The sequence below is a fragment of the Cynocephalus volans genome, chromosome X (assembly GCF_027409185.1).
Source record: "Cynocephalus volans isolate mCynVol1 chromosome X, mCynVol1.pri, whole genome shotgun sequence".
NCBI lineage: Eukaryota > Metazoa > Chordata > Mammalia > Dermoptera > Cynocephalidae > Cynocephalus > Cynocephalus volans.
In genome coordinates, this window is record NC_084478.1 from 173,776,224 (window position 1) to 173,794,251 (window position 18,028).

At 51.7% G+C, this 18,028-nt stretch overlaps 1 protein-coding gene across 1 annotated transcript; it reads right to left on the bottom strand.

Moving 5' to 3' along the window:
* Positions 1-790: 790 nt before the first annotated feature.
* On the bottom strand, positions 791-6,941 carry CNGA2 (cyclic nucleotide gated channel subunit alpha 2). Its single transcript, XM_063083832.1, has 6 exons — positions 6,832-6,941; positions 6,537-6,629; positions 5,743-5,913; positions 4,353-4,460; positions 2,494-2,600; positions 791-2,196 (listed from the first exon to the last, which is right to left on the bottom strand). The coding sequence occupies exons 1-6, from the start codon at positions 6,939-6,941 to the stop codon at positions 791-793; spliced, it is 1,995 nt and encodes a 664-aa protein (XP_062939902.1).
* Positions 6,942-18,028: the final 11,087 nt, after the last annotated feature.

Here is an 18,028-nt window from a genome sequence, read left to right on the forward strand (position 1 = left end):
CTTCAGGACCTCTCTGGGAATGCTCTGCATAGAGGGGTGATGGCAAGAGCCACCGGCCACCTCCTTCTCCAGGTGAATGATTGCAAGTTGCCTTGCTCCTCACTCCCTTCCCTGGAATGGACCAGAAGCCATCATCTTCCTGGTCCAGAAAACTGCAGAGACCCCACTCTTGGCTGGCAGACAGACCAGTCAGCAGAGCAGGAGTTGGAGTGTCTGACAGGAAGGGACAGCACTGTGTGAGCACCCTCCTACCACCGCCACCACACTCCTTTTCCTGCATTGGGGTACAGACACTGGGTCCCTGGGCTAAATAGCTGCAGCCAGTGCTTGAACTACACACATGTGCAGGAAAATGGGGGTATTCGGAAGTCATGTTAGAAAAAGTAGGGGCCAGCAGGAGTGCCTCGGTACAAAGTAGCCAGAGAGAGGGGAGTATTGCAGCAGGGTACACACCATTCTGCAGATGGGCTTCTTCAGAGTAGGTCATTACCCAGATTTCCAGTTCCAGGACAGACCCTGAAAGATAGTTAAGCTGCTCCCTTTTTTCTTCCTCAGTCCTGGGCAGGCTGAAGCTACTGGAATCCCAGACCATACGGTCTGCACTTCCAGAAGCTTAGCTGTTAGCTAGACTTGGAGGAAGGCTCCTCGATGTTTAGGCAAAAAACCTTGGGTCAGAGAGGCTTTGGAGAGAATTTGGAGGATATAAGGGTAATGTATATGAATCTGAAGATCTATACAGCTCTTCTAGCTCTTGGGGTCAAGACCAAGGCTGGGAGTTGGGCCCTAGCCCTCATGGCTCCTCAGCAGCAGCTGGCTCGGGGCTGTTCATGCTATCTGACAGGTAATCATCCTCACTGTTCTGTTTCATCTTGGTCTCCAGAACCGTGATGCGCTGCTTGAGCTTCTGCTGGGCTCCCGTGTACTCAGCCAGCAGGCGGCCAAAGCGAGTGTACAAGGTCTCCATGTTGGTCTCCAGCTGCTCCAGCTTCTCCTGCACATCCACTTCCATGCTGGCTGCCACCTCATTCTCGTCCAGCAGCCCCTCCTTCATCAGGATCTCCCGACCCCTCTCCTCCAAGACCTTCTTGGCATCAGGGTACTCAGTCACGGCTTCCATAAGATCATCCTTGGACAAGCAAAAGAGATCTGAGTAGCCCAGGCTGCGGATATTGGCCGTACGTCGATTGCCCATTTTGCTACCCTTAATGTTAAGGATACTGATCTCTCCAAAGCAGCTCCCAGCCGAGAGCAGTGCATACTGAGTCACACCATCATCAGCCACTACTGCCAACTTGCCTTCCTTGATGATGTACATCTCCTTGCCAATGTCCCCTTTGCGGCAAATGTAATCCCCAGGACTGAAGACCTGAGGACGGAGCTTCAGTACCAGCTCGACCAGCAAGCCAGCCTCACAGTCATGGAAGATGCGCACTTTCTTGAGGGTGGACAGGTGGACATTGATGGCTATCTCAGCTCGGAGCTTGGCTGGCAGGTTTTTGAGAACTTCCCGCTCATCCACACTCTTCTTATTGGTCCACAGGTAGTCAAACCACTTAATGACCTTGGCTTCCATCTCCTTGCTGACCTTGCGGAACTGCATGTAGTGTTTGACAGCATCGATCTTGGCCTGGAACTCTGCCCGGGTGGCATTCATGTTGGAGATCATGGAGCCCACATTTCCCACGATGGTGGCAAAGATGAGGACACCAATCAGGAAGTCAAAGATGACAAATAAGTACTCCTCATCCTTTACAGGAGGTGGTGTCTCCCCAATGGTGGTGAGGGTCAGTGTGGACCAGTAAAGGCAGTAGATATACTCCCTAGCCAGGTACCCGTACTCAGGATCGGTGATATTGGGGTATACCCACGTGTCAACCCCAAAGCCGATGGACTTGGAGATGGCATAGTAGATGCAGGCATTCCAGTGGATAATGACCAAGATGTAGAGGACCAGATTGCTAATGCGGAAGATGTTAGGGTAGCTGGTGCGCGTCTCAGTGCGGTCAAAGAACTCAAACATGCGGGCAAAGTGTAGCAGGCGGTTGAAGCGCAGCTCAGGGGTGTGGATGCCCACAGCCAAATAGATTAGGTCCGTGGGGATGATGGACGCCACATCCAGCTTGAACTGCAGGGTGTGGATGTAGTTGTCCCGCAATTTCTTGGGATCTTTGACCAACAGCCCCTGCTCCAGGAAACCTAGTAGAGATGCAAGCCAGCATGTCACCACTGCCCTCAGACCCGTCCCTCCCTATGAGCAAATGCTCAGCAAGGAACCAACTGCTCACTAAACCTTTCTTCCCAGGAAGGATATAGCTCACATAGCAGGGCTGGCCAGGAGAACACTGAGACCACCTCCAGATTCCATGAGGTTCAAAGAAGGGTGATCATCTACCACAGTCTGAGCCAAGTCTGGGGAACTTCTTGAAAATTTGGACTCAGGCATTTGGACTTTTGGGTCATGTTCTTGCCTGCATGTCCCAGCTGCTTACTCACCTGTGCGCAATCGGATGAAGAGGTCTGCAATGTAGACCACATCTGAGAAGTAGTCCAGCACTAGCCACACCATGAAGTAGCCTCTCTGTAGGTCACTGAAGCAGGCTCTGCAGGAGGACAGGGATGGGCTGCACCTTCAAAGCCATCCAAGGTCCCCTGAAGGCCCCAAAGTGAGTGCTCACAGTGTTCAGGGCTTGGTATGGCAACCAGAGGCACTGGTGAGTAATGCACAGCCTAGAGCCAAGGACACACTGACGAGGAACTTCTAACCCAACTCCCATCATTACATAGACATCACCATTGGCCATTATTTGTCCAGCTCACCCACTGGACCGTGAGCTCCAGGAAGGCAGAGACACCCCTTAGTCACTACTACATGCCCCATGCCTAGCCCAGGGAACCAGGATTCGAGCGCTCAGTGAGTGTGAGTTAAATAAATAAACAAGTCATAAGAACAAACTACAGTGCACATGGAATAGCCCCTATGCTCATCTCTTCACCAAGTACCTATTGAGCACCCAGCAGGGAGCACTAGCCAGTCCAGGTGAGAGAGGGTAGGAGCCAGGCTTCGGCTAGAGGCAGTGGGAATGGAGAAAGGTTCGAGGCTGCAGGACCTTTTTTGAAGGAATTGCCGGGTCTTGGCAACTGAAGGGTAGGGGCCTATGCAGAAGGCAGATTAAGGGACAGAACCCAGGATGATGGTCCAGCAAGTCAAAGGGAGGAGTGATGAATTCTGACTACTCAGTCACATTTAGAATACAACTGCAGCCACTTGCCCTGTCCCCCAAAGCCTGCAAAACTGGCCTATGCCAGCTACTCTGATGACTCACTCAGAGCCTCCAGACACACCAAGCCATCCCAAGACAGGGTCTCTGCCAAGAATGTTCCCTCCACCAACCTCAAGTATCTAATGAGTTGACTCCCTCCACCATTCAGTTCTCAACTAAGGTATTGCCTCCTAGTGAAGCCTACCCTGACTGCCCTTTCTCTAGCAGCTCCCTGCCACCAGCCCATGGAATGGTCTTGGCCATTTGTTTTGTTTCATGTTTATGATCAGTGTCCCCAACTAGCCTGAGAGCCACAGGACAGGAGAGACTATGCCTGTCTTGCTTACCACATTCTCCCCAGAACTGAACATGGTGCTCTTGAATCCTTGCTGAATAAATGACTGAAGCCAGGTGGAGTGGGGTGGGCAATGCTGTCAGGAAAAGCTGCATGTACAGAGTGGCTTCTGAGCTGAGTTTGCAAGAAGACTCTCCATAGGTTGAAAATGGGGAATGGGAGTTTTCTCTTGAGGAAATAACGTGTTGTGATCCAAGAGCAGTGAGTGCTGGTGCTGGCGTGTGCCAGAAGGTGGAGCCCCAGAGAAAGCCAGGTCCAGAGGGCCTTGAAGGCCACACTTAGGACTTGAACCTCATCCTGTGGGCATTGGGAGCCACTGAAGGGTTTGTAAGCAGGGAGTGGCATAGTCAAATCCCAGTTTGCAAAAAGAATGCTCATTGCAACTGCAGAGGATACTCTGGAGGGGGCAAAAGCACTACAAGGAATGGGTGGGGGGCTGCTGTGGTGGTTCCAGGGAACAAGGAGGGTGGCCTCACCCAGGACAGTATTCATGTGGATGGAGAAGAAGGAGTAGATTACAGACCCCAGGAAGAAGACAGACATGAAGTCTTGGTAGCATGTTAAGTAAAGGGGGGTGTGGGTTGGGGTTAACTAGGTAGATGGAGGAACATTGGCAGCCAGGTCATCCTGAAGGTCAGCTGGGTTGAGGTGATTCCATCCACAGCTGGGACTGGTGTGCTCTCAATCGCAGGGCCTGTGGACTGGGCTGCTTCCCCCGTCCCCTGCCCAGAACTCACCTGGCCACCAGCAGGCACCAGTTATAGAGGACAGGCATTGCAATGACAAACAGCCAGCGGTAGTACCAGTCCCCAGCCGGGTCCAAGACAAATAGTTCAAATTTCTTCCTGAGGAGACAGAGGCCAAGATTGGGTTCCAAGTCCCTGAATGTGGCAGAATCTCAGCTCCAAGAGGCTAGGGGTTCCCAAAAATTACTGCCTAAGGGGATATGTCTAGTGAAGGGTGAGTTGGCTTAGGACATCATTTTTCAGGGACCCACAGCCTGGTACTGGGCATCTAAATGGAGCTCAGATCATTAAGGGACACCCCTTTTCTCATTCTGGCCCTAGATAGGCCGACTGGCTCCCATGCCCTCTGAGGCCCCTTGCCCAGAGGGCATGTTAATAGGTAGAGCTTTCAGCAGGGACGGGCCTCAGGGCCTGGGGAGGGATTTCCATAGGATGGTAACAAGGGCTTTGTTTTTGTTTTGTTTTGTTTTGTTTTGTTTTTTAAAGATGACCGGTAACGGGATCTTAACCCTTGACTTGGTGTTGTCAGCACCACGCTCTCCCAAGTGAGCCAACCGGCCATCCCTATATAGGGATCTGAACCGTGGCCTTGGTGTTATCAGCACCGCACTCTCCCAAGTGAGCCACGGGCCGGCCCGTAATGAGGGCTCTAGCCTGTTCCCACATCCCTCCCGAGGGGAGTGAACGCCACGTGCTTCCTGCCCACCCCACCCTCCCTTTTTGGTCCCTGGCTTCGAGCCTCCAAATCACTTTCCCAGATGCTGCGTCCTGTCTTGGCAAGAGCCCTTTTCTTCCACTGGCCAGAGATGGGGAATGTCGGCTTGGCCAGACATCCGCAGTCGCCTCCTCATTCCTCAAAGAACAGACCCTCCAGCTCTGCCTTCTCTGCTCGATCATCCAGGCCTTTCCTGCCAGCCCCTGGCATGGCCACCTCAAAGATTCATTTCCTTGCCCACACTGGAGCAGGGATGGGCACGCCCTCAACAGCACTCCCTGACTGCACCCTTCTCAGCGTTTTCTGACTGCTGGGGCTGGGGCTGGCGCTGGCACACCCTGGGCTGAGCTCCCTCCCTGCCCACATTCGGGCGCCCCTGTGCTCCCTGCATGAGCTACAAGAGGATATCTGGCAAGGGGCAGCTAAGGCGAGAAAAGCTACCAGAAGTTCCCATGGCAAGTAAGCCACTGGCTGTTGGAGAAGGTGAGGGCAGGGACAATGGAAATGGTCTGGAGTTGAAAACATAGTCGGCCACCCCTGTCCATCCCTTTCCCTCCTATGGTAGGGCTTGGCTTTACCCCTGGTCTGCTCCTGGCAGTGGCATTAGAAACCCCACTGAGCCCTCCCATGCACGCTTGGGAGCCCTTTGAGCCCCACAGGCTGTACTTGGTGCCCTTGTCCTCGCTGTCCTTGTCGCCTTTGCCATCCCCCTGCTGTGTTGTCACGGTCTGGAGCTCGGGCCCACGGAAACGCTCGAGGAAAGAGTCAGGTCTAGGTTCCTCCTTGCGGAAATTCTTGTTGGCCCACTCTCTGATGACCCCCACCAAGCGGACGATCCTGGAGATGAAAGAGGGAGCATGAGCAGGAGAGGAGATCCCCACTGTCTAGGGAGGGCCTGCCTCCAAGGGCTCACTGTCTGGTGACAGAGACGGAAAACAGAGAGGGAAACCTGGAATAAAGCCAGTCTATGATTTCCCATGTGCTAAGAGCTAAGAGAGGCCAGCACTGAGGGTGGGGGCTGGGGCTCAGGCACACCTCAGATGCAGCCCGATGGGGAGGGGGTGTCCTGGGAAGACTTCCTGTAGGATGTGCCATCTCAGTTGATTGTGAAGAGCAAACAGGAGGTCTTCGGGGCCAGGATGAAGGTTTCCCCCGGCTTCCTGTGGAGCCTACACCTCTGGGATGGAGACCTGGGTGCCCTCTACCTAGGCTCCTCTCAGAGAGATACCTCCGCCTGACGCTGAAACAGCCAAGCGTGAAGGAAAGCCACCTCTGGTCACTGTGAGCTCTCTTCACAGGAGCCTTGGGGGTTGCTCAGGCCTCAGGAGGAAGAAGATTTATGTTATGTTCGGACAGCACTGACAGTGTTCCCTAGAGGTCTTAGTGGAAGGGCCATGGTAGCCATCCTGACAGGGCCCAGGGTCAGGAGAGGGTAGCAGCGGGGCTATCATGGGACCCACCTGCGGAAGCCACCCCTCCTCTGCTGTGGGACATCCATCTCCGCCAGCCTCTGCAGCTCCGAGGAGGTGTCATCATCAGCCGCAGACTGTGGCCTGCACAGAAAGAAGTAGAGTTGACCCAGGGTTCTTTGGGCATGTCTTGTCTCCCCTCCCAGGACATACCTAGAAATGCCATGGTCCCTTCTGCAGGTGTACTGGACCCAAAGATTGCTTGTTTTATGACAATGAGGCAGAACTGGGAGGAAGTAGCAGCCTCTGGACCATCCCCGTAACCACCCAACCTCAGTGGACTCACCTGCTGCTGGTCCTGTGGTCGCCTTTGCCATTGGCCTTGACAGCAGGAGGTGCATGATGGTTGGGGTTATTGGCTGGGGAGCTCTGCACACCATTGGATTTTTCAGTCATCCTCCATGTACGCTGAGGACCCTCACCTGCCAGCGAGAGGCCAAGAGGAATAGGACAAAGGACCCTGGCACCCATAGAGGGCAGGAGAGCCGTGGGTGAGCAGCATAAGAATAGAGCCAGGGCCCAGCTGGCAAGCCTCAGCACCCGCAGGTAGTGCCATGACAGTGCAGGGCTCTAAGTACGAGGAAAATGAAGGTACTTCCCCACCCCGACATGTACTTTAAAATGAAAACAGTGTTAAACTACAAAGTGAGTTTTTTGATATATGAATTTTATACTAAAGCTCAAACAAACAGAAAACTGTTTAAGCTGTCTTCCGGTGCCTGTGCTTTGCGGGTGTCTGGTATGTGCTTAACTGCTGAGCACCTCCAAACCAGCCACTGTCCCCAATCCCCCGCCCCACAAGGGCAGATGTGTCCCTTGTCCCAAGCAGCTGCCCTCTTCCCAGAGAAGCATGAGCTCTTGGGTGGTCTCAGGTGAGGAGAATCAGAGAGCCGGGGGTAGGATAGGGAGTACCTGCTCGGGGCCAGGGAGACACGTCTCTGTGGAGCAGGGGTTTGGGAACAGTGACTGGCTTGCATGTGCCAGACATCTGCAAAGCAAAGGTACCAGAAGATGGGATAAACAGTTTTTTGATTGTTTGCTTTAATTTGTCTTAACTTTGATAGGTTGATAGTGAGGACCCTCTCCTCTGGGCTATGGAGAGCCTTGGAAGGGCTGAGCAGGAAAGTGACCAGGCTGCCTTCTATGATAGGCCTCTCCAGCTGCTCTGTGGAGCCTGCATTCGAGGGAGCTAGGGTGGAGGCGGGAGGCAGGGGGGAGGCTGGAGAAGATGGTGCCAAAGGAGCACAGGACAAGAAGGCAGAGTGCGAAGCTATTTAGGAAGGAGAACAAATGGGATGAGAAGACGGATCGGGTGTGGAGAGTGAGGGACAGCAAGTGGGTGGGATCACACAAGAAAAGTTGATGGAGTGGGGATCCAGGGCAGAGCCCTGGAGAGCCCCAACATTTAACAGTTGCCCACAAAATAGACTGAGATGGAGCAGACCAGGGGGGAATAAAACAAGGGAGACAGGGAGGCTGCCAAAGAGTCAGGGAGGCTGGGGCAGGAGGTGCTTGGAGCAGCTCTTCTCTGCTGGCGTTTATCAGCACGCCTCACCGGATGTGGAGAGAAATGGCCACCATGACCCCCAGACTTCCCATGGCCTCTTCTGCTGGACTCACAGCTACAACGCTGTTTCAGCTTCTGAAGCTGTCACCATGGTGATGGCAGGAACGTCAAGCAGCCTCAGAGATGCTCGCCTGGCGCTCTCTGTGGGACTATGGCACCAGGATGCTAATGAGAGCACCTGAGGGAAAGGAACCAGCATCCCTGAGTCCCTGCTAAGACCCTGGAGGCAGCAGACCATGGAGACAGAAAGTTCCAGGCAATGCAAACAAAGCCAGGGCTACAGGCACAGATCAAATTTCCGGGCTGGCTTCCTGGAAAATGTGGTGAAGAAGCTGAAGCTTGAAGATCAAAAGGGGCTTAGCACAGGGCCAGGCCAGCTCTGGGGGCACCTCCCACGTTTGTGCCCCCTCTAAGGTTTTGGCACCAAGGCGGATTCCTCCCCTGTGATGCCTGTTCCTCCTGTGCCCACAACAAGCCCTGTCCTCAGTCTGGCTGCTCAGCAGCAGCAGCTACTGTGCCACACACGCGCCTTCATCAGAACGGCCCCCTCAGGCTGCTTGCCAAGGACCGAGGGCTGGCAGCTGTCCCCCACCTCACAGGCAGTTAGGCCAGTGGTTCTCATGTACACACTTTCTCCAAGTAACCTCACCTAGTCCCAAGGCCACCAGTACACTCATGTCCCAAATCAAGTCCCCGGCCCAGGTGTCTCTCCTAAGCTCCCTATCCTCATCTCTAACCTCCTGCTGGACAACTTCAGAGCTAAAAGCAAACTTGACACCTTCACCTACAAATCCGCTTCTCCTCCAGTCTACCCAACTCCTAAAGGAGCCTGCCTACTTCCCAGTCGCTCAAGCCAGAATCTTCAATGTCCACCGTAACTCCTTGTTTCCTTCATCACATTCAAGCAGCTCTATCCTGAGTTGATTGTCTCCCCAAAAGTGTCAAACTTCTGTAGACCCATTGCCCTCCATCCCCAAGGCCCTGGCCTGGCCTCAAGCCATCACCATGGCTCTCTAGGCCTGCTGCAGCAGATTCTGAGTGGCCTGGCACTCATGGGGGTCTGGCCTGCAGGGGCACATGGAAATGTCAGGGTCTTCACCTGGGAGTTAAAGCTTTCAGGGGGGCTAAGCCCACCCCTTATCATGACAGCAGAGAAGAAAGTTGAGGGTAGAGTTCTGAGGGGCTGCTGCCATGACAGATAGACTGAGGGGCTGAGCGAGTGGAGGAGACTGAGGAGGACAGGCCTCGAGGGATGCGAGAAACATGAGAAGAGACTTCCTAGGGAAGGGAGCAGCCTTCAGGGTCCCCATATCAGAAGCTAGAGGCTGTCTGCATCGCCTGATACTTCTTCCTCCCCCTGAGATGAGGGCTGGAACAGGCTGCTGGATGGAGTAGCAGGGGCCCTGCTGTTAGCCTTATCAAGAGCAGCGTCAAAGAGAGATAGAAAATGAGGGAGTGTTTCACAGAGTTTAGGAATGCGAAGTAGGAGGTGAGGGCCAAGAGATAGCCCATGTAGCTAACTCCTTCTAGAAGATTGACTGAGAAAGAAAGGGAGAGATAAAGTGAGAACAGGAGGAGGATGTGGAGTTGAGAAATCTTCTCTGTGTTGCTGTTCTTTTACGTCAAGGAGATAATAAAGCAAGTTTAAATGTCTTGAGGAGGGATTCAGCAGATAATGAAAATATCTTTGTGACCAACTCCAGTTGAGGCTGGAGCCAATAAAAGACAAGCGTAGTGTGTGGGTTCAGGTAGCAGAGGAAGTGACAGGACTTATCAAGAACACTGAGGAACGGGCCGAGAAGGAAGGCGATAATAGACATTTTAGATGGGTGTAGGGGGCCAGTGAGAGACAGTTGAAGGAATTCACTCCTGCAGAACCACAGCATTCTACATTAAATGGGAAGGAGTTTCATCTTCAGAGGCAACAGGCAGCAGTAGGTGCAGACTTTGAAGGAGGCCGGAAGGTTTGTAGTAGCTGCTGCAGTGAGGGACAGGGGAAACTGAACAAGTGGGTAAAACCAGGTTGGCGAGGAACAGACCAGGGAGTTGCCAAAGAAAAGAGAGGTGTGCAGGGATTCCTAGATGAGTAGTGGGATCCTCGATGAGGGTGACTTTCAAACCAAGAGTAAGGCATGACTATTCTGTAAAAAGCCCAATTGCAGTCATGGTGTACTGCTGGGTCTCTTTTCTCCCCATCCACAAGTTGAGTAACCCGACTTTAAAGGAGTCTCTTGAACCCTGGCTGAAAGCACTTTGAAGACAATTCCTTCAGATTATAGGTGGAGATGTTAAGGCCAGAGCAACAAGTTATGCAGCCAAGACTAGAAGTTCCAACTTCTGGATCATTCAAATGCTCACCGCTGCTCAGTGCTCTTTTATTCATGTGTCCGTTCCATGCACATCCCCAAGGCACCTGTTGTGTGCCAGGTCCTGTGCTGGGTGCTGACATTAGAGAGTTGAGGTTGCCAGAATCTCTGACCTCAGTGTTGCTCCCAGATTAAAAGAGACAGCATCCAGGAACACGATTCATCCTAAGGGTCACTTCTCTGTTCACAACACCCTATTCTGTTTCTCAGTAGTATCTGACATGGTTTATCTACTCCCTCCTTCAAATAATGAGTTCTACTCTCCTCATCTCCTCCCACCGCATTAGCTGCCTCTTCTCAGTGATCTTTGAAGAAACCTCCTCCTCTTCCCCAACTCTAAAGATTGGAGTGTCCCGAACTCAGTCCTTGGATGTCTCCCTTGTCTTTTCTCTCTTCATCATTTCCTCCTCCAGTCTCATGGCTTTCAATACGTCTGTATGCTGATGACTTGCAAACTTATAACACCAGCCCAACCTCTCACAGGAACTCCAGTTTGCCTCTCTGACATAACCACTTGCATTTTGAGTAGGCATCTCAGGCTCAGTATGTCCAAAATTGAGCTCTTGATCTTCCCCCCAAAGCTTACCCTCCCATACTCATCGGCATGTCAGTAAAGGCAATGCCATTCTCCCAGTTCCTCAGGTTAAAAAATGTTAGCATTGTCCTTGACTCCTGTCTTCCTTTTGTACCCCACCCACCCTACATATGGCAAATTGCATAGTCTCTGACTTCAAAACACCCCCTGTATCCAATCATTTCCCACTATCTCTGTCATTACCACCTTAATCCAAGCTACTACCATCTTTTCTCAGCGCCTGGCACATGGTAGGTGCTCAATAAATAATTTTTGAATGAGTAGTCTATGAAGTGGTCCCATAAATGGTCACACTTTTCCCAGTCCATTACTCCCTCTTTCTACTTCCATCACTCAGTGTAGTCCCCTGCTGTATCAATTAGTTGATTCTAAAGGAGCATATGGCACTTCTCCTCTTGGCCAAGATGGAGTAACAGAGATTGAACATACCCTTCAGAATAAAATAAACAAACTTAGAAAAAAATATGAAACAACAGTTTTCAAGACTCTAAACATGAGGCAATAACAGGCAGCCATCACTAAGAGACAGGAAACAAATAAAGTGAGACCTATGACTGCCCCAGATTACTCTCTTGTGAGAGTTTACAGGACAAGGCACAGAGAAGAGACACACGGGTGGAGCCTGACAGATTCTCTAGGTTAAGGAGACAGAGCAGAGACTCCAAGAGACCAAAGCAGCTGGAGTTTGCAGAACAGAGGATTGGAGAGGAGATAGTTGCAGAGAGAGAGCACTCTGGACACTTGAAGAGGGTCCTTCTCAAGTATTTAGCTGAGTATTTTTTAGCAAACACAGATGAGGAAGCTACTGATGCCTGAGGAAAGAACCATCCCTTAAAATTAGACCTTACAATCCCCAGCTTTCACACAGGGCCTGAAATAGGGCCTGATGCCATCAACCAGACTGGAATACCTGATGATTCCCAGGGTACTGTTAAGTACCCAGAAGGGTCTTTCCTCGGTAATGAAGAATAATTAGTCCTTAGACTGAGCACTGTTCTAGTCCTACTGAAAAATCTTAAAAGCAAGACCCAAAAGGATCAAAATCTTTCCAAATAACCTCACTGTATCCCAGGATGAGCCTCAGGAATGTTTTTAAAAATACAAAAATACCCAGCATCCAACAAGGTAAAATTCACAATGTGTGGCATCCACTCAAAAATTACCAGGTTTGCAAATAATTTCCTCATTACAAGAAGTAATAATCTATTTATTATTATTTATAATAATTATAATAAAATAATATTTTTTTAAAAAAAGATGACTGGTAAGGGGATCTTAACCCTTGACTTGGTGTTTGTCAGCACCACATTCTCCTAGGGAGCTAACTGGCCATCCCTATATAGGATCCGAACCCATGGCCTTGGTGTTATCAGCGCCACGCTCTCCCAAGTGAGCCACGGGCCAGCCCCTAGGAAGTAATCTATTAATTGAAATAAACCCCAAATTAACGCAGATGTAGAATTAGCAAACAAAGATATTAAAATAGTTAATTCAACTGCATTCCACATCTTCAAAAAGTTAGATAGAGGTATGGAATAAAAAGACCCAAGTCAAACTTCTAAAGATGAAAACTACAACATGTGAGATTAAAATATATACTATATGGAATTAACAGAAGATCAGATATTGTAGAAGAGATTAGTGAATTTACAGACAACACAATGAAACCACCCAAAATGAAGCATAGAGAGAAAAGAGAATCAGACAAAAGAACAAAGCATCAGTGAGCTGTGGGACAACTTCAAAGGCCTAACATAGGTGTAATTAAAGTTCTTCAAGGAAGGAAATTAGAAAAGGTATTTGAAGAAATAATGGCCCCAATTTTTCCAAACTTGATGAAAACTATAAATCCACAGATATAAAAAGCTCAATGACAACCAAGCACAAGAAACATGAACAAAAGTGCATCAAGGCACATTATAATCAAGTTTCCCAAATCCATTGATAACAGGAAAATCTTTAAAAATAGCCAGAAAAATAAAACGCTGTATGCACTGAGTCACAAAAGTAAGGATGGCATCAAATATCCAGTAACAAAGGTAAGGATGACAGCAAGAACCCCCCTGTTAAGCTTCAGGCTTTCCTTCCAACTTCCAACTGGACATTATTCTGTCATCTGCTGTAGCTCATCTTGTCCCAAGTTACACTGAATGCATCATCACCATTGGCCCTTTGCCAAATAGACATTTGTGACTGAAGAGCATGCACAGGCTCCCTCTCCCTGTCCACAGCTTCCTGCCAAGTTTCCAAGGTCCTGGGGTGAAGTGTGCAACCAGACTATGTCACCTCTTTTGCCAGTACCTCCTGCACTAGAGTGTGTACTGCCTGGCGACAGGCATTATTGTCTGCCTGATTATGCACCGCATTCCTACACAGCACTGGGACGGGCTCCTGGAAAGTACTGGAAGAAATGGAGGGAGGAAGACATAAAGGCTAGAACTTGGTGAAGGTGTGAGGAATCACAGAAGACAGCGCAGAAAAGGGAACTGCTCAGCCTGAAGTGGGAAGGGAAGACTAGCTCCAGTGGGCTCATGAAACCCATTAGGTAACTAGGGGCCTGTTTCCTTTACAATCCAGCCCAACTTGATTTCAGGTTCAAGTTAATACCAGGTCAAGCCAAAGTTTTTTCATCGTGATTAGGAGGGAGGGATCTGTTCCGTGACTGATAGACTTGAGGGTCAGACTCCAAGCCTCAGCCAGCAGTTAGTCTCCTAGGTATTCGGTTCTGGCCATGGCAGTGGGAAAAGTCCTGGGTAGCAGGCAGAAAATGGTAGCAAGGGGAGGGCCATACACATCACAGGGGGCAGAGCAGTAGGGCAGGCAGAAAGACAGCAATGTGGAGAGCCAAGAGGAAGCAATGGATATCCCTGCCAGGCAGCTAGAACCTGCTGATCTGGGGGTTCTCATTTACTGAGCAGGTACCTTGTGCTAAGCACTCGATGTAAGTTAACTTGTTTAATCCTCATGACAACATGACAGAGCTGGTACTATTATTATCCTCATTGCACAGATTCACACATAAGTAATCTGGCTCCAAAAGCACACTAGGCCACAGGGCCAGCTTGGCAAGTGGTGGAGCCAGGGAGTCTGGCGTGAGTACCAAGAGGAGAGTTAGGCTCAGAACTATACCAGAAGCAGCGGACTGTTGGGGCTGCCTTTTGGGTGTGGAGCTGAAGCTGCTGAGACCCCTTGTGCCCCAAGCCTAGCAGGAATGGTTGGAGGGGGCCCTGCTGTGGTAAGGAGACCTGCAGGAGCTGGAGGTGGAGAGAGTGCCTGGCCCTTACCAGGCAGCAGTGGGTCCTTGAGGCTGAGCCACTGTGGCTCTCATCAGCCACCTTGACATCAGGCCCCAGCCCAGCACCATCATGAAATAGGTACTTGAGAACTGTCTGTTGAATGAATGAAATCTCTAGCAGTATGCACAGGAGCCAGGGCTTTGCCCAAGAGCCCTTGCAGGCCAGCATGGTTGGTCACTACTAGAGCCTCTAGCGTCAGAAACTTGTCATGCTTGAGCGGCTTCTGGCAAAGGAGACTTCATTCTGTGCAGACAAAGCTAGGGCTGGCGCAATAAACCTGGCATCAGCCCCACACAGTCTATGGCCCTGGGGAGGCTCCTCCTAGGAAGCTGCCCAGGACAGGCTAAACTCTAGCAATTGTAGCTCATTCCCTAACCCTCCTGTCCTCACTGAGAAGTCCCTCCTGAGCTCCACATCCCCAGGTGTCCACAAGCCACCTCCATCTCTCAGGAGCAGCCACTGGACCCCTGGACTCAACATGTCCCAAACTGACCCAATCTTCTGCCACTCAGCCCCAGCTCTTATCTCCCCAGTGCTTTATCATGAGAAAGGCACATCTTTTCCCATATTTACTCAACCCAGAAACCTAGGAGTCATCCTTGATACTTCCCACCCGCTCCCCAAATCTTGATGGTTCTACTGTGGAATCTCCCTCCAGCACCTTCTTCTCCATCCATCCTGACTGCTGCTGCCCAGGCCTTGCCCAAACCCCGTCACAGACTTCTGACTTGTCTCTTCTCCACCTTCAGATTCCCCAGTCCCTCCATTTCTGTACCTTCTATACCTCCAGGGTGAGTTCAATAGGCACACACCTGGGCCTGTCTGTCACTCTAACTACTAAAACCCATGACAGAAGACTTCACCCCACAAATAAACTTTATAAGGGCAGGGACTTTGTTTTGTTTAGTCATTAATCCCCAGAGCCTAGACCAGTGGCAATAACATAATAGGTGCTTGACACTTATTCGGCAAGTGAATGAATAATTAATGAAGCAATGAGTTCCCTGAAGTTGCTCTGCACTTTCTCAAATCCACACCTTGTTTCAGTTCACTTTTCTCTGATTTATTTGTCTCATAGATTTGTCATCTCCCAACAGTGGACTATAGATTTGCTTGCTTATTTTCTGTCTCCACTGGATGGTCACATCCATGTGAGCAGGAACCACGTGTGTTTTGTTCCCTGCTGGGTCCCCAGGATTAAGGATAATGTCAGGTATTTGTCATCTACATAGTAAATTCCCAAGTCCACCCTTCAGCCTTCGAACCCCTGCAGGAGTTCACCAGACCCATCTTTGCTGTCTCACCTCCTGTGAGGCCGTTTCATGTTGGAGCCTGCTGTGGGTGTGGCCAGTGCTGGTCCTGGCAGTTCTGCGGCCACTGTGACACCTGAGGACCAATCAGGTACACACCCTATCTGCCACAGCTGGGGCTCAGCTCTAAGCATGTGTATGTGCACAGACTCTGCACTCAGTGTCCATCCCTCTAGAGAAGACAGCCAGGGCCAAAACAGGGCACCTGGGAGCCAGGACTTCCTGTGCTCTCTGCCAGTCCCTGCCAGGGCCACCAGCAGCTCTGACCCTCGGTCTTTCTTTTTTCCCAGCTCTTCCCTCTTTCCCATCAAACCCTGCCTGGCCAGGAAGCCTCTCAAGCCCTCTGTTCCAAGCCTTCTCCATCCACCCTCCCTGTCACCCTCCTAGGAAAGGACAAAGGCCCATCCACCTCAGGGCACCCCGGCATGGTACTTGCTGCCTCTGAATTCCTAGAGCCCGAGGCATCTGTTTGGCTGCTTCAACAGGGGACAGAGGTTCCCCACACAGCCACTTTCCTCAGCCCCTTGGCAGGCCATGCACATGAGGGTCACGTCAAGCCCGACTCTGACCCCAAGCCCCATGGAGGCCACCAGCCCATGGCCACAAGAAGGTGTTGGCCCAAGGCCAGCCCCTTTCCTCACCAGTCAGACAGCTTCAGAGGCAGGGGGTCTCCTGGCCACAGTTAGCGTACGTTGATCCTTCCGTGCAGCCTCCAACCAGAGACAAGCCCTTGGCAGCTCATCAGCACCTGAAGCCAGAAGAGATCTCCTGCTGCTCCCGTCCCCAGGCCAGTGGTGTCCCTGAGCCCCCGATGACTCAGCTGGCAGCCTCCCAGTAAGAGAGCTGCCCCATCCTGCCTGAGGCTAGCAGGGGAGCTGGCAGAGGCCCAGAGGAGCTCATGCCCACGGCTAATGTGAACTCAAGATTCCAGCCCAGGGTATCACCTTCCCACTGGAAAAGGTGCCCTGCCTGTGGGCCCCCCACACCCCAGGCTGTCGGCAAGCAAGGACTGAGTGCTGGGTTGCCTGGCTGTGGAAGCTGCTGGCCTGCCCAGAGCCAGGAGCCAGCCCCTCCCAAGCTCCCTGAGGAGCCCTCCCTTGCATGGAGCATGCTCAGGGCTTTGTGTCTGGGGACTCAACATTGCCAGCTCATGGCCTCCATGCACCTGCCTCCCGGCCTTGGCACAGTGGGAGGAGGAATTGGTGAAGGGACATGAAAATCAACCACACTGTGTGTTGATCAAGTAAAATAAATAATAATAATAATAATAATAACACAAAAAAGGGGAGGAAGTTTCCAGGTGGAGCCTCCTGGAATCTGCCCCTCTGAGCCTCCCTGGGTCTCCAAGGGGCTTGGGAATCAGAAAAGGACCACAGAGGTGCCAGCCCCCGCAATACAGCCCCCGCACCCCTTAAGAAGTCCTCCATGGAGGCCAGCATGGGCAGCTGTGGCTCCAGTTCCCCTTGGGAGGTCCCTGAGGCCCTCTTCATGGGCACGTAGTTCTGGAGATGGAGCAGAAGGGAGCCAGCCAAGCAGGCACAGAGCAGGGCAGGGTGGCAGGGTGGCCAGGGCTCAGCCAAGGGCTCCATCTGAGCTTGCCTGGCTCGGGAGGTGTTCCTCCGAGGGGCCACCACACTGTTTGTTTGCAGCTCAGCTAAATTGCTCCCAAGGGTGAACCTTGTTTCACAACATATTTTCAACCAGACTTTTGCTGCAAACATGTCCTTGTCTGCGCAGGCACATGCACACCCAGGCCCCAAAGGGCAACCCTGGCCCTGCCGGGCTCAGCCTTTTCTTCCTCTGAGTTCCCTGCATGGCCTGGTTGGGGCAAAAGAAAGGGGCAGCCTGAGGCAGGTGACATGAGTGTAGGCCTCTGATGTTCTTCACTTCTGGTCCTCCTCTCAGCTTGGCTTGCCTTCCATAGCACCAAAGGCAGTGGGAGCACTGGGCCGGTGGCAGGAAGCCACACGTGCTGCCCCTGTCTGAACAGGTGGGCTGCTCCATCTCCTTGCTTCCCTAATACTCCTCTGCATCTTGGGCCCTGGTCTGTCCTGATGCTGCAGGGAATGGAGGAATGGCCTTGCCAGTAGTCACCCATCCTTCCTTCTAGCTCGCAGGTGATTCCCAGGACTCCAGCCCATTTGGAGAGGGCAGGGTATGCTCCTGGTTCTCCCAGGCCTTCTTGGCTCTCCTGACAAGAAGTGCTTGTATCTGGATGCTGTGTTCTTCCCATTCTGCAGAGGGGCTTCCTCTGGCACCCCATTATCCTCTCTGCTCTGGGACCAGAGAGAGAATCTCCCAACTCTTTCTTCACCAAGTGTCCTTGTCTCTGCTTGCAACAGGGCCCAG